A 25,866-nucleotide genomic window follows, 5' to 3' on the forward strand; every position below is an offset into this window, starting at 1 on the left:
TTAACAGATACACATTACTATATATAAAATAGGTAAACAACAAGGACCTACTGCATAGCACAGGGAATTATACTCAGTATTTTGTAATATTCTATAATGGAAAAGAATCTGAAAATCAAGAGTACAGCAAAGTAACTGAATCGCTTTGCTGTACACTCGAAACTAATACAATATTGTAAATTAACTATACTTCAATAAAAAAATAAATAAATAAGAAAAAATCCAGTTAATAAGATTAGTATTCAATATGCATGTCTTAACACAGACACATTTCTCTTCTCATACTAATTAATCTCCCTTGTAAAGTTTGGCACATTTTAAGATAAATTTGATAGAAAGCCATATGTAGATATAAGAAGATTTTATCTGGCATTTTTGTCAGCTGCTGCCCTAAAGCCATTCTTGCCACCTATAGCTCATTCTGGAAGACTGGGTTTCATGTGAATTTAAATCGTTCTAGATCAGCCATGCATACTCTCAGAGTTAAGGATCCAAACAAAATTGGAATAAAACAAATTTGACTCCAGAAAATTAAAAACTGTGTGAAACTGGAAATAGCACTGAGACACTCATAATGTACTTTTTTAGGCTTTAAGGTGAGCCATTAACATGGGCTGATGAATTTATGGAATGGAAATTTTAAAACAGTTTATTGCAAGAAAGGTCTTTTCCACCTCTGGCCCAAGGGAGATTATTGCAACTGAGAATGACCTTGCTGTGCAAAGTCAGGCTAAAAGGCAAACACAGAATGTAGATGTGACATGTAATACCTCTATTACTGAAAATTCCAGCCAGTATGCTCTGTACTTCATGGAATGTTCACACAGGTTATTCTGCACATATTTTTCTACTGCCAAAGGCAAGATTATCCAACAAGGATGGTAAAGGAAAACAAAAAATTCTGAACCTTACTTTTGTCAATTCTCTGCATTTCCATAAAAGTAATCAACTATTATAAAATTTTAAAATTTTTATTTGAAAAAAATTGATCTTATTGAAATAATGTTTTATGCAGAGTCAGTAAAAAATGACTAGAACAATGCCTAACATGTAGTAAGTGACCAATAAATATTTGTTGATTAATGGATTATAATACATTATTCTCTGCAACAATAAACCAGAACATGAAAATTTAAGTTTCCTTGTTTTTCCTGAAAATATTTTTTTTAAAGTTATATCATAATTCAAATAAAAAGCATAATCTTCTTTTCCCTCACCTTGTCTAGAAAGTAAGCATATGTGAAGGCAGAAATGAGAGAATCCAGGTCACACGATTTATGTCCAATAACCACATGGACCTTCTCCAAGCGTTTGCTTCGATTCTGAAACAAATTCAAATAAAACATCACAATTTAACAACAGATTAATATAAAGTGGATATTTTTCAATCTTTTTTAAAGTATGCCTTAGCTATATTCAGACAATTGCAGAAATTCATAAACGTATCATGAAGCTTTATATAAGGACATAAAACTGCACAACATGTTTAACATTCAGAAATGCTCATTCAAATTTTAGTTAATTGTCAGGAACAGGAACTTGTTGGTTCAAAACCTTGGGAGCTTCCTTGGGTGAAATCTGAAACTGGCCCCCATACACAGAAGGCAAGGGGAGATTGAAGAAAGAGGCAGGCCACTCCAGATAGGTGGCAGGTTCAATAAGCAAGGGAACTTACAAGGCTTGTCTTGGGCGGTCACAAGACAAGTATATCTCCACACCTGCCCACCAGAATCAAAAGTTTATATAGAGGCCTTAACTGGCTTCAGTGATGTATGGTCTCAACAACATATTGCTCTCTCGAGGCTGTGTCCTTGAAAATGGTTCCCACTGTGTGATCAGTGGGCAGATTGTACCTTCCAAGGTCAGGGGAGGGGGTGAGGAGCCTTCAATTGCCAGGGTCTAGCTCTCGGGTCAACTGGCAGTCATGTCCTCTCAATGACCTCCTCCAACAAAAATGTGGTTTTATTAAGATCATCCACAATCTAACTTAATATGAACTGTATCTCTGAGTCATAATTTTTTAGTAAAAGATTATTTTGGTCTAAAGAGCAGTTCCATAGTATTCCATATCACTTCCTTATATAAGATGTTCTTCTCACTTTGAGAGACAAAGTGACTTTTTTCATATGTCCCTGGCGTGCAACACAATTTGGTAGGAATTTATTTTTTCCTGCCACATTTTGGGTGACAGGATATGCTCTCTCTGCATGACATTCTATCAGTTAGCAAATGAAAGTTGTTGTAACACTTTTCTTCCCTCCAGAGAGAGGACTCTGATTAGTATTATTTTTCTAAAAATACAAATCAGTTGCTATTAAAGAGTGTATATTGTCACCTCTCTGTAAGAGAATACATACTATTTTCTTTCCTGGCTAACTCAATACTTCCTTAAAATTCCTTTATAGAAGGCTGACCTCCTTATAAAATACCGAGTTGGAATTGCTAAAGAACTAATCACTTCCAGAAAATTTCACAACAAAACTGTCCAATAATGATGTGTAACCTAAACTGACATCTTTATAGTATGTCATAGATGATACATATGTATACTTCCCCCACTTTTCATCCTTTGTTTTAATTTCTTTTTTTAGGACTGACTAGAACGCCAACTCAATTATAGCACTGCTCAAAAAACGTACATTAAAAATCCACTGTTCGTGACCACTTCAATAAAAAAGACTTGTTATTCCTTTTTCTACAGAACAAAGGTAAAGGATTATTTAGTAACTTACTAGGCCTCTTACAATGTGTTGGTAAGTATAGGGAACTGCCATATCAGACTCAGAAACTAGTTATTCAACAACCAAGTTGTGGCCCAAGGAACATAATAAAGTAAATCTCGGAGGAGGCTTAGTCAAGAGCCTATCAACGTAGAGAATGATGGCAGGATCGATATTGCAGATGAGTCGTCCAGTACGCAATACTGTTAAATTAAAATAAATGTAAGTATTTTAAAATATATTGACATCTTGATCTTTAGTAAAACAACAGGATTTTAAAATGTTATAAACTCTCCGAAGATAATTACGACCACTGCCCTCCCATCACCATCTGTAGCGCCCCATTCCTTCCTCTCCCAGCTTCCTTCCCTCGAGCTCATAAATTTATAGCTAGCTCACTTGTACTTTTTGAGGATTCGTCGAGGCCCAGTTCTTACTCTCAAAGCCAGACTGCTTCCCCTGTGCAAGACTGTTAGATATTTTAGAGGTATCTAAAGAAATTTGGCTAAATGGAATTACACTCCATTACAACACAAACAAATGCATTAGGAAATTATATTACTGTAGACTGTTGTTCTTCTGAGAAGCTCGAAGGTCTAAGTAGACATTACCTCATTTCTCCTCCCATATCTCTTGTAAAGCAGACAGTAAGAAGATTAATAACACGTTTTATAGGTCAATAGAGTCTGTGATAGGACCAGGATTGTTCCCAGAACCCATGATCCAGTACAAAGAGCCCTGTCTCTTCTGCCCTTCACCAACCACTCCATAATGCCATAATGACTTCAGCATCCACAAAATGAGCAAGCATGGAGATTGAGGGAGAAAGAGAATGTTAAATATGCCTTCTAAATACAGCAAGCCTTCAGAAAATTATAGCATTAAAATGACCCCAAAGCTGACCTATCTGCTTTCTTGTCTAGGTTCAGTAATTCCTAGGCACGGCTCTGCATTCAACACTCAACTTGCACGAAAGAAGACATGGGGGGAATAAGAAGACTTGTGTGTCAATTCATTTCAAAGCCCAAGCCAATCATTAAATAGAAAAAGAAAGGAACTAAATAGGATTGTGAACCCAAACATGTTGGACCAATTTTCACAATTTGGGAATCTTCTAAAATTATGATTTATTCATCCTTCTCCATTTAAAGAGAAAAAAGCACGTATCATCTTACAGATCAGGCTGTAGAAGATCCCAGTACAAATCTTTGAGGGTTACTTTTAGTGCCACATGCCTCTCTTCATGCTTTCTTGTTTGTGTCTTCTGATTCCCCCTTCTTCCCACACATCCAGTTCTCTAAGAGTCATGACTTCTTCTGGCACCATTTACTGTGTCTGCCATCTCCAGTCAATGCCCCAGCCCCCAGGCTCCAACACTATCTTCTCCCCAGCACCCACCTCCATCAAAATGTACCATTCTGGTGCCCATACTATCAGGGATCTATCTGCTCCTTCACTATCAATTCCAATAGAGAGTCCATGCCAATGAGTACTCTTGGGTTAATGCGTTACCCACCAAGGTAACGTACTTTCATTTTAAAGAGACCTTCCAGAGATTATGCCACAATCCAAAAAGATGACCAGAAATTTCAGGCTGGCTAAAAATGCTGGACAAGAAAAAAAGGACCTCACAACAAGAAGGTACCTTTGGTGACTACCAATCAGCCTTAAAAATAGTAGGCTCAACCTCAAAAAAATCTTAGATGTTCCAAAGTGCCTGATTCCTACCAAAACCCACTAAGATATAATTAGAGTGTAGCAAAAGTCAGATATCATAGTAACCAGGCTTAGACAGTCTCCTGCCTGCTTGGAGGAATAAAACATGAAATTAGTTATATCAATCTTAATATCTATGTCCCTTGATACAGTTCAAATTGGAGTTTAGAGTATTCACAAAGAGACAAATTATGCTCAAATAAAAGTGGCATATGTATAATTTTATCAATTCAATTAATCATTGTCATTCAACTAATAAAACCCTGTTTGTGCCAGGCATTGCACTAAGTCCTGGGGATACAGCACTGAACCAAACAGACAAAAATCCCAGTCCCCATGGCACTTTTATTTTAGTGCAAGGAGATATAAAGAACCAGTAATTAGATTATGATGAATGGAAGAGGAGGGTGCCCTGGGATGAGGCTCACTGAGAAGGTGACATTTGAATAAAGACCCGAAGGGAAGAAGTGGGACCTCCAGTTATCTCAGGCCAAGGAAATAGCAGGTGCAAAGGTGAAAGCATGCCCAGGATGTTCAACAAATAATTATTACCTAGTGTATACATTTTCTAAATGTGACTTTGTAAACTCCTAGCCAGGAGTGAATAGATCTGGCAAGGAAATAGCCACACCCTGGTATTGATACAAGCACACCAAGCCTTAAGGAATCTCAGGAGACAGAAGATTCATCGTTACTACCTACACCCAGTGCTGAGCAAGCCCAACACAAAATGGAATCTTGATAATGGGTTGAAATAGACACTATACTCAATTTATACTATACCTTACACTTCTGAATAGATGGACAGAATCTTTCCATAATCAATGTACAAAAGAAAACATATTGAATATGCCAGTATTCCAGATCACAATTTTAATATGCTTTCAAAGTGTAAATCTATACCTCACTAAAATGAGACTCCTTAATGAAGTTTACTTCTTACCTCTTTTTAAAAGCAGAGAAATACCTAAGCATTCAGATTCAACCGCCCGTGAAAGCAAACTGTACCTGTCAGGCAAAAGCACTTTCAAACACACCCACAGAAAACAGACCTGATCAGAAAGAGCCTTGCCTAAGCTCAGCCTCCTCCATCAATTTTTTCATAACTCCACCCTCTGAGGAACAAAGCTGCTCCTGCCTGGAACTTTCACATCCGGAGCCCCACAGCTAACCTTTAGTCAACAAACCCTTGCAGTACAGTTATACTATGATTTCTCCACACCCATCCTACCCAACTCTCTTTTCTTAAAAACCCCAGGCAAATGTTTTCAAAAATAATGATTTGAAATGAACTTTGTTTCAAAAACATTATAGGCAAAGCCTACGAAAGTTGGAGAGTCCCCTTCCTCGCACATTAAAGCAGGGCACATTCCTCAGTCCCTCATCCTTAACCAAAAAGTGAAGACGTGAGAGAAGAAGAGGCTGCTTGAATTTATCGAATGGTATCTCCAAAGAAACCCAGGCACAGAAAACAGTTGGCAATTGACTTGACTACTTCTAACTCCAAGTCAATGAGGGGGTCTTCCTTCCTGAAGGCTGGCTCTGGGTGGCACAGAAAAGGGCCTGGTTCCTCCCCAGAAAAACCCCGTGAATCTATGGCTGCCGTGATTCTAAATCAGAAGACTCACAGGATGGGCAAGAGGAAACCTTACATGCTGCTAATCCCTATCAATCCCTATCTCCACGCCAGTCACAGCCACCAGGAAAACCAGGAGCGGGGTGGGGGGGATGCATAAGGAACCACAGCCAAATGAGCAGCAGGGACAAAGGGAGCTGTGGAGCTGCCCAGAGCAACCTGGTCTTCCAAAGGCGAGAACTATAAGTCTCTGATCAGCTCTGTCGGATATGGATAAAGTCACATCCTTTGTTCATTTGGTAAATGAATGAGATGCCTCTTGATATCGGCCTTGGGTCTGAGATGATGTCTGGAACTCCTGACCTCCTGAACTTCTCATAATCTTATCATTACCTGGGAAAAGGTTGGGACCCAGAGGGAGCAAACGCTGGAGGGATGGCAACAATCGAAAGTTTAAAAAAGCAAAGGAGAAAAAGCTTATCACTCTGTGCAAAGTCCCCAGAACACAAGGACTTTCCTCATCAACTGAAACCTTTGTATTTTATTCCTTATTTTTGTTTATTTTTCTGGTAAGAAAAAAAATACATGTCATTATAAAAAGTCAGACACAACAAAAATTAATAAAACAAAGATAACAACTGTTAACATATTGTTGAATATTCCACGTTTTAAATTTACCCACGTATATTTACCTATATACTTTACAAAAATGGGGTACTTCTATTCCCACTCTTTAGAGACTCCCTTTTTTCACTTAACAGTATACTATGGACCTTTTTCCATGACCAAAACTACAGTTATTCTTCATTCTTACTGGCTTAATGGTAGCAATTGTGTGGACACATCTGTATGTATAGAGGGATGGCGGGGTTGGTATGTATATATAGAATTCCTGGAATTAGAGTATGTGCTTCTTTTTTAAATCTGCATGATATTGCCAAATAGGATACTCTGGCCCACTGGCCACCTCGTTTAGTCCAGTTTCACTCTAATGGTTAATTAATAAACAATAAGAAGTGACTGGAAGCTGTAACTGATCTCTTCTGAGAACTGTACTTCAGGTCATGTGTAAAAGCAAAAACATTTACCAGAATCTACAAATTCAGGACACAGACTTTTTATATTTAATTTTCTCATAAATGTCCAAATTTAATTGGTGACGTACTAGATGAATATAAACCAATGAATTAGGAAAAGGCAAAAAGTTTTCAATGACGAAACTCAAATGATTTTGAGATAATTTAATTGTCTCACTTACTGATAAAACTAAAACCTAATCAATTCAGAGAAGTATATACTGTCTAGAGCCTCCCCACTCACCGCCCTCCTAACCAACCCCAGTAATATTTTCCTTCAGCCTCTCTTTGCCATGCTGAAGAAGGCCCTCTTTTAATATCTCTCATTTGGGAAAAATGAGGGATGAGAGTCGGTCTGAGCAAATTCAGCTCTAAATGGCTCAGACCCTGTGCACCTGTATCCCTTCTAGACTGTCAAATGCAGAGGCCATTGTGGGTAGGCGGTGAGGGGGCAAAAGCTAAACCCACCTATTGCCCAAGGCCCTTCTTCTTGGGTGGGCATCTGGGTCCCCAGTTTCCTTGGGGTCAGGATCCTTTTAGTTGGGGCATCGGGTACTGGCTCAACCATTCTTTGTCTTTCTCAGCTGAATCCATCTTCCTCAGCCTGTTTGCTACCGATCTTGAAAACACAGTGTTCTCAAGAGGAATGACTTCATATATGGTTTACATACTTCCTCTGGATCATAATAATGATTTAGGCTGGAATTGTTATTTTACTTACAGCATTTAATTTTTTTATATTTTTTTGTTCAGTATTCCTTTACTGACAATGTCCTCAAAGGACAGTATTGAGGGACAGCACCATTATTTTTCCTCCACAACTTCAACCAGGAAAGGTCAAGGATGGTCCTCCCAAATCCTTACCTTTCCTGAAAAGCCCCTTTAGGAATTGTCCTACATAGCTTCCTAAGATATTATCATTTTTCAGCCATTCCACTTTTGGGGGAACTGTGTCCATACATTTATTACCAACTGGATGGGGTAGCTCTTTACTTCCCTTTTGGTACTGCTTCCTTTCAGCTTAAAAACAAATCTGTCCACCATGGTTTCATAGATTTTTATAATCTCTCAACCTTCCTCTTTTCAGACTTAAGAGCTGTAGTCTTTTCCATCTAGCCTCATCTCTGACCTTCCGCTGTCTGTGACCCTTTGCTATGCTCAGACCTTGCTATGAACTGAATTGTGTACCCCCATAATGCATATGTCAAAGGCCTAACCCCCAATGTGATGGTATTTGGAAATGGGGTTTTTGAAAAATAATTGGGTATACATTTAGTCATGAGGGTGGGGCCCTCAAGATGGAATTAGTGCTCTTATAAGACACCAGAGTGCTTGTGCTCTCTATCTCTCTATTTCTTTCTATCTCTCTCCACCATGTGAGATCACAGGGAGAAGGAGGCTTTTGATAAGCCCAGATGATGGTTCTCACCAGAACCCAACCATGCTGACACCCTGATCTTGGACTTCCAGGCTTCAGAACTGTGAGAAATAAATTTCTGGTGTTTACCCCATCCAGTCCATGGTATTTTGTTATGGCAGCCCAAACTTACTAATACAGACCTCCAAACTGGACTCTTTCCAAAATTTAAATCTACCTAGCAAATAACTGATCTTTAGAGAAAGCTTGGAAGAGCTTATTTTACTAAATGATTGATGTCAAAGGCAATACAAGGGTTTTTAAAAACCAAATGAAAAAGAACACCCCTGCTACACACACATAGAAAACTACACCCATGTCACCTAAGGTTAATTTACTATCAAACATAGAGTTAATTTATACCATCATTGTAATGTAAGTTACTTTATAAAATAATGTATGTTCATTGTAAAATATTTGGAAAATGTAGAAACACAAAGAAAAAAACCCTCAAGACCCAAAATAATCACTATGAACACAACGTATTCTTTCCAACTTTGTTCTATACATTTATGAGTGTTCTCTTTTGTAATACTGTGATCATATTATACCTAACATTTTGTAGTTTCTCTTTTTTAACAACATTCTGAGTATTCTTTTAAAATTCTAAAATATAAATGTTGTGATGACCAGGAGTAATACGCGTTTGCTTTTGTAACCCCAGCTGCCCAGTCTGTTGCTTTGCACACAGTAGGTGCTCAATAACCATTGAAAAAATGAATAAGTAAATGAATAATTATGACATTTAATGGATACAGTATTCATTAATAAGGATCATTATAAATTATTTAGTCAGTTCCCTACTGTTGCAGATTTAAGTTAATTTTTTGATAATGTAAATAAGACTGCAGGGAATATTTGGAACATAGTATTTTTGTGCCTATCTCTAGTTATTTCTTCAGGATAAACTCCCAAATTTTACATTTCTGGGTCAAAGAATGTAAGTATTTTAACGCTCACCAGAAAAGTTGTAAAAATTTACATTTTCACCTACAGAAATACCTGATTTTCAAATCTTCAACTCTGTGTTTAAGCATTATCTTGTTGATAGGTAAAATAGTATCTTAATGTTGTATTTATTATAATTATAAGGGCTTTAGGTCATTTTTTCATACGGATACTAAACATTCCTGTCTTCATACAGACATATTTTTTGTGAATTTTTCACTGTATATCCTTTTAGCATGTTTATCCTATTCTCACTGATGAATTAAAATACTATGTTATTAACAAATTCAACTCTGGAAACATTAATAAGATATTACTTTGTTCTCTGGCCTTGGGCATCTATGGAACAGCTTGTTCAATAAGTTGCATTAAGTGTGCAATAAGCATGAATTATTTAATATGACATTATCCTTTCAAGCACTAAAGAGTAATGGTACACTCTTTACCATCTTTTCCTCAGTCTACCTGCTGTGCTTTCTGAAAATGTTGCAATAATACAGGTCAGACTCTGCCTTGGTCTCTAGCTCTTGATCGGAATGCATTTACTTCTCTTATAATTAACCTCATGTAAACATGATAATACAATTTAAATTTAAATCTAAGGTGCTGAATTTATCATTATTAAGTGTCTTTAAAAGTAGTGAAAATTTTGATAGACAACAGCACCAAAAAGAATGACAGAACTAAGAGAATAGATCTTAAAAGTCCTCATCACAAAGAAAAAAAATTGTAACTATGTATGGTGATGGATGTTTAAATAAAAATAGATTGATTGTGGTGATCATTTCATTATATATTATATACAAATATCAAATAATTATGCTGTACACCTGAGACTAATATAATGTTACATGTAAACTATATCCCAGTAAATATATACATATAACATGTGATTTAGCTACTTCAATTCTGTGGGAAAAAATGATAAAAGATAAACAACAGAGCAGGAGATAATATTTGCACCATCTTGCTATTAAAAGGGCAATATTCCTAACATACAAAAAGTTTATACACATTGACTTAGAAAAAGACAAACAACCAATGGAATAATCAGTAGAAGTATGAACAGGCAATTAACAGAAGAAAAAAATGAATAAATGAAAAGAAATTCAGCCTCATTAGTAGTCATGGAAATGCAAATTAGACCAACAATAAAACGGTTTTTTTTTTTTGGCCCATCACATTGGCAAAAAATTGAGAGTGCTAACATCCACCGCTGGTTAGACTGTAGGCAGCAGAAAGGAATACTACAACCAATGTGGGAATAATTTGACAGTATCCTTTAAAATGCAGAATGTTCACACTTTTTGATCCAACTAATTTATTTCACTTATAGGCATCTATTCTATAGAAATAAAATCACCAATAAATATGGATACTTTAAAATTCCTTATTATAATTCAAAATCCATTGTTAAATATGGATATTCAATAAAGTCCCAAAGAACGTTTATTGAAGCAGTATTTGATGGAAGCAAAAAAAACAAAAACAAAAACAAATAAGAAACAATGTCAATATATAACAACCAAGGAATCGCTGGACAAATTATGGACTATCCATAAAGTAGAATCAAAGCAACTATTACCAAACAAATGAGTTAGATCACCATCTAATGACCTGGAAAGATGTATTCCAATATTTTTCCCACTACATCACATGGCTACTTCTTCCTTCCTGGGTCCTGCCTCTCAGAAGAAAAGCATGCTGTGGCTTCTGCTTGGGTGACAGTACTGTCTTGCTGACTGCACTAGGATCACCTACTAGGACATATTGTAATGCAGATTTCTGAGCCCATCCTGATAGTCAGAATTAGTAAGTCTGTAGTAAAGTCTAAGAATACTGTGACTTGTTTGGGAACCATGGCCTTAAAGAGAACCCAAGATTAGCGCCCAGGGACCATCTGGCTTCTGTCAACTGTAGAATGTATCTGCATTTGGGTTTTGAAAGGGGCTGCTGGAGTTGCTCTAGATTAAGTACAATTTCAGAGGGAATTACTGATGTTATATTACTTAGATTTACTCAAGTCTAGAGTTAGAAAAGGGCTTGGGTTTACCCAGTTGAAACCCATCAGTGGTTTCCAAAGTGAGGTTGTGGACCTCCAAGTAAGAGAAGAAACCATGTAAACTCCTGTTTAACTCATCCTTTTAAGTTTTCTGTTTTTCTAAAAATATACAATGTGCCTTATATGCTAGTCTATTAATACATGAACAGAATTCAGAAATAAATATGTCTTCAGAGAATGAACTCAAAAGACTTTTACTAATGCTGTTGTACAACCAAAAAATGTTAGAGACCATTTTTTATAGATGAGAAACTACGAACTGAGAGATAAAGAGCAGAGGGAAGTAATAACTGTATTCCCCATCTAAAGTCCACCATGGCCCAATATTCTACTTCTGCTGTGTAGTACAGCGAAACAAAAGTCAACCACACAAATGAAAATAAACAGTAACTCTCTTCGTTTACTGGCATGTGCAATCTTTAGTTCCCAGTCACCCATGCATTTGGGGGTCAGTTATTCAATATCAGAGATCCAGTTCTACTAGATCAATGGTTCCTTGCAAGCCCTGGCCACATCTTGAACTTGGTATCCCCCAGAGTTTCTAAGGCAGTGAGTGTTCTGCACACAGCTGATGCTCAAATCAACATTTGCTAGTGAAAACAATGATTGGATATAACAGTTGGGCAGAAGAGGGTTTTCAATTTTTAGATCCTTTGTCATGCTCTTATGAAATAACTGTACTATGGACTAACACTTTGTTAACAGCCCAAAAGTTAAAAATTGTATTACGGGCTGCAAGTAATCATCCCTCTCTCAAGCTTAACAGATTCTCATTTCGTGGTGGGGTCTCTCTCTGAATCTCTCTACACACACACACACACACACACACACACACACACACACACACACACCCCAGAGTATGATGACACGTGCATTCTGCCTACCTCATGGTATAAAGTTCAAAACAAAGCTTTCAAATGATTTTATATAGTGACAGATTTTATGACTATTATTCATCACATATTACTTATCACATATTTTCCCCTTTCCTCTTGACTTCTGAATCTATTCCACATTCTAAATTATTCATTATTCTGAAGACATAACTGTTGTAATAATTTTCTTTTTGATGTCTCAAGCAGTGGAAAGTAGTCCACTGTGGAACTCTGTCAAAACATGACTTGCTATTAGTGGTGTGCGTCAAACGGGCCCAATCCTGGGCCCTGATCCATTAACCCCCATAGAAGGGTTTAACTGTAATTAGCTACCAGGTGTTACTCAGCTGTGGCCCCAGCACTTAAGTGGTTAAAGGATGTCCAGTGTACAGTAATTTTAAAATTCCAGTTTACATGATTTCAAGACAAAAGGGTATTTATTGTATTAGCAATCAGAGCTAGTGAGGTTGCTGCCCCAAAGCACTGCTTTTCTAAGGAATTCTAAAACTTCATAGAGTGCTCTTTTACCTATTTTGCAGTTATATCACATCCCTTTCAGTTGACAAAATGTGGAAAATGTGTCATAAAGTTCAAATTACTTCCTATTGTCTATTCATAAATAGGATAACAATAAGACATACAACTGCTTTCCCCAAAGGTCGTTAAGTGTTCAAATCTAGAATGTCCTTTTAATAAAACACTGATAATTTCTCAAGCCGGGAGATGAATATGTGGAGTTTTCTCGGGCCCCTCTGTGGTGTGTGCTTAAAAACATAAGTAATTAAAAGTAACTCTGAGAGACTAAGACAAGAAAGCAAAGAGGTTTACAAGAAAGAAGGAGAGAAAGGAAAGAAAAAAAGAAAGAGAGGAATGGAGGGAGGGAAAGAGAGAGAGAAGGAAGGAAGGATGAGGGAGGGAGGAAGGAGGGATGAAGGGAGGGAAAGCCCTTTTCACCAGGTCTTGGGAAAGCTTGGGCCCTTGAGTGCACACCCTGGGTAGCTAGTCAGAGCATGTCTTGGTTTCCATCCTTAGAGGTGAATCAGCACTTAGAATTGTACTTGGTAAAAATACTCAACTAAATATTGATTGAAAGGATGGACTAAAGCAATAAATAAGAAGCCCAAGTTCTGAGTTCGTGGGCAGCTAAAGCCTGGATTGAGACCAGAACAGCACGACCAGGAAGATGGTGTGTCTCCCTCCTCCTGTGCCCTTCACCTCCCTCATCTACTACCCTGTACCCTCCCACGAACACTCACACACATTCCACGCCCTTTGGGACATTCTTTTTTTATCTTTGTCTTATGGGGAGGGGCTGGAGAAGAACAGCAGCATTTATGATACCATCCAGGCACAACAAAGGAAAATCAAACCCTCTTGGACCCGGAAAAGCCAATCCGCAGCACCCTGACACGATTCCAACGGAATCTTCTGTGATGTAATTGAACAAAGAAAATGTTCTCAGTGGAACTAGGATTTAGGGCTAAATCAGCAAAACATCCCAGGGCTGTCAGGTTAACTTAGTACCAGGAAAATTACTGGAGGGAAATAAAGAACTGAGAGCCTTCCCTTTGCTTTTCTTTTTGTGGGCTTGCTTTTTTTCCCCCTTCATCTTGGCAGCTTTATGTTATTCCTACGCTCCTACGTGCACGTTATCTGAATGTTCACTCTGGCTGCAATAAGTCAAAAACAATTTTTAAAAGGTGGAGAAATAGCCCCCAATTGTGATTTCAATCATGATTCACTAGAGCACTCGGACCTGCTTCCCTGTTTTTTACTTTCCTCATCCATGGAAAAAAGAAATGCACTTTGAACACAAGGTGGACGTAAATGGGAAGGGGGGTTCTTTAATAACTTTTTAATCAATATATCACGGGAAAACTTAGGATGACACTTAGTAAATATATGACCTGCACTAAGCGTTTCTGTAAAACTGCTGTAGTAAATAACTTATATCAAGCGCAGAGGGAAAAGATCCAAAATAACAAAAGGTATGATGACCTTTGAACTACTTCACTTTACCTGTCATTTTCTATCCATCCAAACACAGTCTCAAGGCTCTCTGCTAAGAATATAGAACCTTCTGAAAAATAGGATGTACGTCTGTGTGTAGACAGGTGTTGCTGGGTTCTGTAGCACATGTCCACACACACTCTCAGGCCTGCTCCATTTGATCAAGTCCATCAATACGAATAACCCCTTGAATGAGGTGCATATGGGAATAAGGAGGAAGTGACATCACTGTTAACACCTATGTAGAAACTGAGAAGCTAAATAGCCACCCCCTTCCCCAATAGCTGCACTAGAGGATAGACATGTACTAAGGGAATTCTATAAAATGCAAGTCCCCCCATGTGGGTCATTGACACAATCCCTGCTGGAACAACTCACAGAAGCATCTCTAGGATAAAGCACTTTGTCCAGGGATGGGCAACACCCAACCCACTGAGCTTCGAAATACAATATCAATCAGAAAAAAAAAAAAGATTAGAAAGCTATGCTTACGTTACTACTTCTCAAATTTGCCCTCAAGCTTAATATTTAGTAATAGCCCTAATTTTTGTTGCTATCTTTCTCACCTTTAAAGTTGTTATAAGTTGTAGGAATTTACTTTTTTCCTTGATTAAAAGTATTTCCTTTTTTACTGGAAACATGGTGATTCGTAAGTATTTTAATTTTTCTTTAATGGATCCTTATGGAAAAGAAAAAAAAGCCTTCTCAGCTCTACACTAAGTTCCCAGAACTTTCTTTTGTGAGCCTTCTCTCAGATCAGGTCCTCTTAACTGTGTCGCCTCTTTCAAAGCCAGCCGCTGTATGGCGCAGGCTGTCCAGATCCTTTAATTATTTCTTCTTCCTCAGACTGGGAGGGCTGAAGCTAATTAGTCAGGTTTTTTCTCTCCATGATCAAGCCAAGATGCACTCGGAAGACTTTTCCCAGAAGCTTTGCCTTTCTGCAGTCAGCTTTTTGTTGTCATAAGGAAGATCTATTGCTTTAATACTCACGCGAGTAAACGTCTGTATTTGGAATGGACGTCAGGCAGGCGACACCACACACCTGGCATGTCTGAAACCTTCTCAGACATGACAGTAATGAACAGATAAGTGGCTAGAAGCCGGCAGGAGGAGAAGATGCATTTCCAGCAAGATGCAGTTATGCAGGTTCACAGGGACATGTACTAGAGATATGCAGAGCAATGACTGTACTTTGCAAAGATGACAGTTTTTAATGATGCCGTTATTCAGTACACTGTGTGTTTTTCAGTGACAGAAGAACTCTCACCTTCCAAGTGACCTCTCATTCTCTCTCGCTGTCTCTCAATATTTTGCAAAATAGAAAACCCTTTTCAAAACTAAACAGTACCTGGCACAGAGTAATTGGCTATTCAATAAAGATTTATTAAAATATGTGTCTGGTGACACAGCACAGTGCTGTAGGATATAGATGTAGATGAAGATAGATATAAAAATATGTGCATATGTATTATTTCATATGTTTTAAAAGCATAAACATGTTAACATTAACTAAGTACCACCCTCTGAGAACAAGCTTTTCGAGTGAAAAGTTTCCAGTTTTCTAAGCGTCAGATCCTTCCAACCCTGGGATAATATTATTTTATGATTCTAAGTACTAAATAACCTATGTTTCAGTTGCCCAGACATTTTCCCTTTGCTCTCTTCTGTTGAGAGAACTGCCCAGAGTCTCCAAACATAGCCCCTCAATATAGAAAAATTTCAACATATCCATTTGAATTTTACTTTTGCCATTTAAAGGTACATCATCAACTGAATAGATTATGAAAAAGTTACCTTTAATACAAAATATTTGAACAAAGTTTTCTGCCTTGATATTTTAAATAATCATGTAAAAAAAGAAAGGTGTTATATTAGAGGAAGATTTTGTTATTTTAATTTTTAAATAGGTGTCACATTGAACTTTCAATAAAAAATATATGTCCAAAGAATGACAAATGAGGAAGGTTTAAAAATATTATGGCAACCTTAACAGTACATAATAAAAATGCATCAGACCGCCAAATCTTTCACCATAATAAATAGCTGTAACATGGATGACATCAGCTTTTAAAATTTTTCACTCATCTTGTAAAATAAATCTTTGTTCATTTTGGGCTTGTGGTTATATTCAATGATGAATTATGTACAGCTTTTAATTAAAGACTCAAATTTTCTTACCATTTTATTTTCCTTAAGAGAGTACTCTTTCTGAGTAATTTCTTTAGCAGAAGTTTAAAAATTCAATAACAACTAGAATATTACATCCTAATTTCTTAATACTGTGGTGTCTGCTCTGAAAATTCCAAATATTTGAAACTATTAGTTACCTAACACTTATGACAACTGCAAACCCACTGTCCTATGTATAGATGCAAAGCTTTTGGAGGTACTGATGTAGAAGCAAATAGTCTTATTAGAAATACTTGTCAGTTACTCAACAGACAACAATCGGAGAAGTGAATCTATGGTTTGAAGACCCAAAGGAGTAATAGCATTCTAGCAGTGACCTTGAACTGATTAAGAAAGTATTGTTTAAAAAACAGAAACATAGATCAATGGAACAGGATAGAAAGCCCAGAGATAAACCCACGCACATATGGTCACCTTATCTTTGATAAAGGAGGCAGGCATATACAGTGGAGAAAAGACAGCCTCTTCAATAAGTGGTGCTGGGAAAACTGGACAGGTACATGTAAAAGTATGAAATTAGGACACTCCCTAACACCATACACAAAAATAAACTCAAAATGGATTAAAGACCTAAATGTAAGGCCAGACACTATCAAACTCTTAGAGGAAAACATAGGCAGAACACTCTATGACATACATCACAGCAAGATCCTTTTTGACCCAGCTCCAAGAGAAATGGAGATAAAAACACAAATAAACAAATGGGACCTAATGAAACTTAAAAGCTTTTGCACAGCAAAGGAAACCATAAACAAGACCAAAAGACAACCCTCAGAATGGGAGAAAATATTTGCAGATGAAGCAACTGACAAAGGATTAATCTCCAAGATTTATAAGCAGCTCATGCAGCGCAATAACAAAAAAACAAACAACCCAATCCAAAACTGGGCAGAAGACCTAAATAGACATTTCTCCAAAGAAGATATACAGATCGCCAACAGACACATGAAAGAATGCTCAACATCATTAATCATTAGAGAAATGCAAATCAAGACTACAATGAGATATCATCTCACACCAGTCAGAATGGCCATCATCAAAAAATCTAGAAACAATAAATGCTGGAGAGGGTGTGGAGAAAAGGGAACACACTTGCACTGTTGGTGGGAATGTAAATTGATACAGCCACTATGGAGAACAGTATGGAGGTTCCTTAAAAAACTAAAGATAGAACTACCATATGACCCAGCAATCCCACTACTGGGCATATACCCTGAGAAAACCATAATTCAAAAAGAGTCATGTACCAAAATGTTCATTGCAGCTCTATTTACAATAGCCAGGACATGGAAGCAACTTAAGTGGCCATCATCGGATGAATGGATAAAGAAGATGTGGCACATATATACAATGGAATATTACTCAGCCATAAAAAGAAACGAAATGAAAGTATTTGTAGTGAGGTGGATGGAGTTAGAGTCTGTCATACAGAGTGAAGTAAGTCAGAAAGAGATAAACAAATACAGTATGCTAACACATATATATGGAATCTAAGGGGGAAAAAAAATGTCATGAAGAACCTAGTGGCAAGACGGGAATAAAGACACAGACCTACTAGAGAATGGACTTGAGGATACGGGGAGGGGGAAGGGTAAGATGTGGCAGGGTGAGAGAGTGGCATGGACATATATACACTACCAAATGTAAAACAGATAGCTAGTGGGAAGCAGCCGCATAGCACAGGGAGGTCAGCTCGGTGCTTTGTGACCACCTAGAGGGGTGGGATAGGGAGGGTGGGAGGGAGGGAGACACAAGAGGGAAGAGATATGGGAATATATGTATATGTATAACTGATTCACTTTGTTATAAAGCAGAAACTAACACAGCATTGTAAAGCAATTATACTCCAATAAAGATGTTAAAAAAAAAAAAAGTATTGTTTATCTTCACAAATCAATCGAAGTCCTGCCCTATGCTCCCCTCCCAAGTTTTGCTGTTGGTGGTTTGTTTGACTCTATTTCAGAAGGCTATAGCAACTAAGAGCCCTTAGATCATATAACATACAAATTTTCATCAAAGGAAAAACAGAGAGCAAGACTCCCCAACATGTGTGTGCACACGGGCGTGTGTGTGTGTGTGTGTGTGTGTGACTTCTGAATTCACTCATGTCTTGAGATCTTTAGAATCTCAGGGTGGAAAAAAGGGGAGAAGATGCTTTTAAAAAACCCTTGATAGTTACGCTTCTGGATATTGTGGTAGGAGAGTGCTGGTAGTAAAATGTGGGGTGGAGGCAAGAAAAGATGGAGAGAATGTGGGACCATTGGATGCGGGAGGTGGTCCTCTCTTCCCACTCTCTTGGTGAGCAAACCCCAGCTAACTGGAGAAACTCAAGTGGCAACAACCAGTTAGTAACAACAGTGACAGCAGAGAGCACCTCACTGTCTCACAACCCCAGGGGGGCGCCATTCACATCCCATGGAGCTGTGCCCAGGGGGTGCCATTCACATGCATTCCAAGTGAATAGTGCCTCCAGAGCAACTGCTGAGCCACTGCTGTGATTTCTCTGATCCTGGCATCATTTCACAAAATTCTCAGAATCCTGGGTGAGAGATCCTTTAGCATCCCCAGGTTAAGTCTGGTGCACAGAGACTGCCGGAGGTAACTGCCCCAGGACGGGGATTGCCAAAGCTGTGCATCTGACTGCTTCCCTGCCTGTGGGCTGACAGCAGCGCGGACTGTTTCTAGTAATCCGGTGCCTCCAAGGCTCTGCACAGTCCTGCCTTCCTCTATCTCCTACAGGCTGTTTCATACATGTTTTTAAAATTATCGTGGTCAACTTTTTATCATCCTGGGGCAAATGGAACAAACATGAATTACTATGGTAATATGGTGTTTGGTAATTATGATATAGGTAATGCCATTATAAGAAATGAAAACAATAAACCTTTATACAGATTAGCACAGACAACGGCATATTTAGAAAGCTTCCATTGTTTGGCCCTACCTGGCAACAATGGACACTAGGTCACGTCCACCACAGTCCTTGCCAACTGGAAGGTGGTCCTTCAGAGAACTGACCCGTACTTGCAGCCGTCTCCACTGAGAGCACAGCATCAGCCAGCCCCGCCACTGAGGTGTCTTCAGGGGCATATTCCAGACCCTTCTCTCAGCCCACCCTTCCTGAGTTTCTCCCCAGCTCCTTGCCCCTCCATGAGCTCTTAGGAAAGTCCCTCCTTCTAGAGGGACTAGAAATGTTTTCAATTCTCCTGCACCCTGCTACAAAAACAGTGGGGTTCTTCCTACATTACAGGTCACTGAAAAACAGAGTGTGGGCACAGAGGACAGGAGCATTAACTGCCCCAAAGTGTCGAGAAACTTCTCGAGAAGGTCTTTCGTCCAGAAAAGAGAGGTGAGAGATTCCCAGGCTGAGAAGTAGCAGGAGCCTCTACCGTTCTTTCCATGCTTCTCATTAAGTCAAAAACCACTGGACACAATGTTTATGGGAAGCACACACACACACACACACACACACACACACACACACACACGCACCTACAAGCTCCTTCTTGGACGCAGATTCAGGCGAAATGAGAGTTTACAGGTGAAATGGCATGACGTCTGTGATTTGCTTTCAAATACCCCAGGAAACAAAACTGTACATGTACGGCGCAGAAACAGATGAAACAGAATGGCAAAGCATTGGTAATTATTGAAGATAACTGTTATGGGTTGAGTTTCATCCCCTCAAAATTCCTACGTTGGGGTTCTAAAACTCCAGTGCCTCAGAACTTACTTGGAAAAGGGGTTGTTGCAGATGTAATTAGTTAAGCTGGATGAGGTCATTAGGGTGGGCCCTAATCCAATATGACCGTGTCCTTGTAAAAAGGGGAAATCTGGACACAGAGACACGATAGAGGGAAGATGATATGAAGACACAGGGAGAAGGCCATCTACGAGCCAAAGAACAAATGAGACCGCGAGAAGTTAGGAGACAGCCCAGGAACAGATCCTTCCTTCCCTCGCGCCTTCAGAGGGAGCATGGCCCTGGGACACCTTGATCTCAAGACTTCTAGCCTCCAGAACTGTCAGGCACTAAATTTCTGTTGTTTTAAGCCACTCGGTTTTTGGTACTTTGTTTTGGCAGCCTGGGAAACTAGCACACTAAGTCCTAGGTCCAAGGAGGGTTCATTATGCAATACTTTCCATTTTTGTATATGTTTGAAATTTTCCATAATACAAAGGTTGAAAAAAAGAAGGCTTGTACGTAGTCTCAAACATACTAATAATTCAGCTGTACTCTGCTACAGCACTCCCTGAGGAAACCACGCAAGTGCCAAAGTAGCTCAGATATCCAAAAATACAGCTGGTCCCCTCTTCAGTCCATGAGTCTAATTTCACATCTGTAACCCCTTTTTAAGGAATCGCTGGTAAATCTCCCACACAAGGCGCCAGAGGGCTCTGCCTTGCCTCTTGGCTCTTTTGGGCTCCAAACAGTGGACCCTCCCTCCTCTGAAGCATAACTGCAGGCCGTCTTGCAGTGCCTTTGAAACCGCACATGAGGCAAGGCAGGGGAAGGCATCTTGCAGCACAGATCCACGGTGAAAGCTTTTGTGAATTAGTTTTCTGCCAATTGTGCACAGGCTACCGGATACACTATATTGACGGCATTTAACAATCGGTGGGCAGGTTAAGAAAAAGCACAACAGGAAGTGCATTAAATAACCTCATAATCACATTTAAAGGCCAAGTGAACCAGGGCCACTACTAGTACTAAAATACATGATAACAAAAGCAGTCAGCATTTTCCATACCATATGCTTGTAAATGTTATTCTGCAGGGAACCAATTAAAACTTAGAATACTTAGAACACAGACATATGGAACAAAACAGGGCAACTTATCTTGTCACCATGGTGCTTGCTCAGGACATCTATTAAGGAGATGTAATCCTGAATTATTAGTACCAATAAATGCTATCTTAATTATGACTACCAAAAGGCAACACCAGCACGTAAAGCTTCTGATTTGGCTGTGGCATCATTTAGAGTTTTAAATGGAAGGAGAGCCTGCTGCCTCCAGAGTCGCATGAAATACCAACTGCATTAAACATCAAAAATATAATCACTGCAGCAAATTGTTAGTCAGGCTGGGTCTCAGTTGTCTCACCTGTTACACTGGGAAAATAACAATAATATCGTTCTTCAAAATTCACAGGATTCCAAGGAAAACCATTTAAAAAGTGGTGGTGAAAGAACACTGGGAAGTATAACGCTTTGAACCAGTGTCGAGTATTTTTTTACTGTTACTGATGGAGAGAAGACACGCATATGACACAAAATAAGCAATTATCAAGATGGACAGTGATAGCCATTATGTTAAAAATCTACAGAGCTTTATTAAATTTTCCTGACATTAAAAAGGATTGAAATGAAATCGATTTTTAAAATGTGAGTTACATTCCTAGGTCAGTCGAATAGGTAAAAGACAGTCGACATTTTCCATCCTGTCGCTGGAGCTTCATTTGGCATTACTGCTTAATTTAGAATTAACGTTTAAAGGTACCAGACATATAAATTATAGTAAGATGGTTCAAACATCATAGGAATAATGCTAGAACTGCAGACTCAAGCAATACCTCAGATACAGTGTATGCGAGAAATATAAAAGGAGAGATTAAGGAAAAGAGTAAAAAGAGCTTATAGCTGAAGGAGCGTATTAACTATCACAAGACGAGATCAGGAAGAGGGGTTGGGGGGAGTACTGTAGTGCCTGGGGGGACTGCATTAATTAATAATAAATTAACACCAAAATGTCAGTAACCAATTTCGAAACACTAATTCCACATGCATACAATCTATTTTCATCATCTGGGTAAGTCCCAAACCTAACAACATGCTGTGCACATAGTGAAGAGGTGCTCAATAAATGTTTATAAATAAATGAATGAGGAACTTGGGCATAGGGGCTCCCCCAACACTTAAGCCGTCTCACTGCTAACCATCCTTCTTTCTTACCTACATCCCTCTGACAAATATCTCAAACAGGAGAACATCAAAATCACAGGGTGGCGCAAGAGGCATGAAGAAGAACGTTTAAAAACACAGCCTGGGGCTTCCCTGGTGGTGCAGTGGTTGAGAATCTGCCTGCCAATGCAGGGGACACGGGTTCGAGCCCTGGTCTGGGAAGATCCCACATGCCGCGGAGCAACTAGGCCTGTGAGCCACAACTACTGAGCCTGCGCGTCTGGAGCTTGTGCTCCGCAACAGGAGAGGCCGCGATAGTGAGTGGCCCCCACTGTCCGCAACTGGAGAAAGCCCTGGCACAGAAATGAAGACCCAACACAGCCATAAATATAAAAATAAATAAATAAAAATTTTTTTAAAAAAGCTATTAAAAAAGACAAACAAACAAAAAAAAGCACAGCCTTGGCCCATCTGCTATATTCCCATCAGGTAGATCTGAAGTGGGGCCCAGGTGCCTGTGTTCTCAGCAAGCTCCCCAAGTGAAAGTGATGCACATCGAAATTTAAGAACCATGGCTCTATGACATATTAATTCTAGAAATTCCTATTTTCCATGAGGTAGAAGGAATCACTTCCGTAAGTCTGCTTGCAAAACCTGTTTCAAGAGAAATGATTCACTTAGACACAGAGGGGTAGTCTTGGGTTTTAGAAAAAAAAACTATTTAAAGGGTTAAATGGAAATAAAAATATACAGTTAATACTCAGAACTCAAAACCTCTTTGCATTTGACGGGGGTGAATTACAGAGAACTGTCCAAGATACTTCTATAAATGCAAGGAATAGCTTGTTCTGCTGAGGAACATGAGCACCCCACGTCCCTGACCCACACTGCCAGAGAGACTGGGGACAGGGTTCCTCCTGGATACATCACTGCCTGTCCCTGGGGCCAGTTTCCCTTGGACTTTTCAGGACATTTCCACAGCAGGCAATGGGCGATGCTGATTCCACAGACACACCTACATGAACAACTACCTTCTTTAACATTTAAATTTAATTTTTATTTTACACTGGTATATAGTTGATTTACAATGTTGTGTTAGTTTCAGGTGTAAGCAAAGTGGTTCAGTTATACATATACATATATCCATTCTTTTTCAGATTCTTCTCCCATGTGGGTTATTACAGAATATTGAGTAGAGTTCGCTGTGCTATATAGTAGGGCCTTGATTATCTATTTTATATGTAGTCGTGTGTAACTTAGAAAACAAACTTATGGTTACCGAAGGGAAAAGGTGGGAGGGAGGGATAAATTAGGAGTTTGGGATTAACAACTGCCTTTTAAAGTTCCACTCTCCTTCCTTTGCTCTATCTCCCCTTTCCGTGCTACGCAGGGCTCCTCCCCTCACGCACAGACATACCTATTATACTTGGCAGTGGTGGGTGGTGGTGAGGCCGGGAAACCATCCCACCGTTTTTAGTGAAATTGACAAATAGATCCTCAGGGCCTGCCAATCATTCTAGTGCTTCTGTTTCTAATACTGCTGCTACCCGAACATGCCACTTTACACACTAGTTTACAAATAACCATTGGATCTTGGAAGTGACTTAAACCCATGAGGAAGTTTTATATATGATTACCCCAATGGCTGCCATCTCCAGAATTGTGGTGACTGAAGAGAAATGCTAGCCAAACTACATTACATGAAATATTGTTAGGCATGAATTTAATACAGCTTGACACGTTTGAAAGAAAGTTGCCTCCTCAGGACACCATAGGATACAACATGCTTTCAGGTAAAGAAGCAGGAGACACGGGGTACTGATCCTAACTCTACTACTAACTAGCTGTGAGGCCTCGTTCCAGCACTCCTGTCTTCTCAGCGTCAGATTCTTCATCTCTAAAATAAGGAGGCTGCACCACATGATCATTAAGATTCCTTTCAGCTTTAATGCTCTAGAACAAGTCCACAAAAGAAGATAGGTGTGTAAGAGGGATCCCAGGGGGACTTGCATTTTAAAAGAGAACCTATATATTTTTCATTTTTAAAAAAAGCAAAGGGATGGCTTCCTAATGGTGGAATTCTGGGTACGGCTGCGCTCAGGACTTTAAGGTGACCTTTTAGGAATCCCTCCAATCATCCACTCAAAAGACATCTCCCTTGGCTGTTGACTTTCTCCTGAGTTTGTAAGATTAATGCTTTAAAAATATTGAGACAGTAGGGTACAGTAACCAAGTATGGTCAAATGAATAATCTACTATTTGAGGAAGGAAATTTTTCTCTGGGTTATAAATAATGCACAATTAAAGGCTTTTACAGGGACAGGCAACTGCTACCTCTTATAATGTCACTTCTAACCATTGGGACTTGGAAAGAATATCTGTCTAGCAGGTACACTTGCTCAAGACAGAAAATAAAACCCACTTAGGTACAGTGTAAAGATATACTGTGACCCTTAGTGGGATCTGGACCCAGCAGGAAGTGGCGGTTTAGCAGCGGTGTTGTTATTGACAGATTCTGGGGCTGATCAAGCCGTTTAGCAAAGCAGAGTTAGGGATCAATAGCCACATCAGCAAGATGCCACAGGTCCTTGCTGATTTCTCAGAAACTGTGCTCCACAAAAGAAAGGTCAGCACTGTGGTCAATCAGATGATGCCTGAGGCCACTGGAGATGCAAGGCATTGATGACTCCCGGTGCAAGAACGCAGACTGACCTCGAGGACAGTGCAGTTAGAGAACCAAATTTTCTCTTTAAATTCTACCGAAGAGGAGAAGGGAAAGGTAAGGGCAGTGGAGCAGCCTTTACTCTTAAAGCACATGGGTGTGTAAGAGATTTGAGGAAAGGAGCAAGAAGGTCCTGAGCAAGAAAGTAAATCACAATGTTCTTATGAAGAAGCAATTGCCCCCTTGGCTTGGTTTTTCTCATCTGCAGTCAAGTCAGCCTTCTAGCTGCATAATAAAAAGTTACTTACAGAGGACCAGAAATGACCCAGCATCTAGAGTTATCGAATCCCTAGAGCAACATTCTGTTGACCAGTTTCTGAGATATAGGGCAGATCACCCACTTTAGAAAAGTCAGAAGATGCAGAGTAAGTCTTTCTTATGAGGAATAAGATCATTAAATAGGCTGCAGGGATTTTCTCCCTTTATGATCTGTAAAAGCTGAAGCAGACAAAGTATTCATTCCTCTGGGCTTAATTGATTCTGTGACAGGTACCATGAGGATTAGAGCATCTCTCAAACTCTCTTCTAAAATTATAAAAAGTCCAACTACTTGTTCTGATTAACCCACACCTACTCACCCACCCCAAAGCAATCTGAAGTACAAGGCATTACTCTCGTTTTCAAGCATATATTTTAAAATATATGAATACA

The 25,866-nt window shown here is 39.1% G+C and overlaps 1 protein-coding gene across 7 annotated transcripts in view; it reads right to left on the reverse strand.

Moving 5' to 3' along the window:
* PRUNE2 (prune homolog 2 with BCH domain) overlaps positions 1-25,866 on the reverse strand; it is a 258,877-nt gene that overhangs the window by 208,372 nt on the left and 24,639 nt on the right. For all 7 annotated transcript variants that reach the window (XM_082401314.1, XM_082401312.1, XM_082401309.1 and 4 more), the window contains exon 2: positions 1,218-1,322. In XM_082401314.1, coding sequence (XP_082257440.1) covers positions 1,218-1,322 — 105 coding nt within the window. The remainder of the gene's footprint in view (positions 1-1,217; positions 1,323-25,866) is intronic.

This window comes from Balaenoptera borealis (assembly GCF_965194805.1).
Source record: "Balaenoptera borealis genome assembly, chromosome: 8".
Taxonomy (NCBI): Eukaryota; Metazoa; Chordata; class Mammalia; order Artiodactyla; family Balaenopteridae; genus Balaenoptera; species Balaenoptera borealis.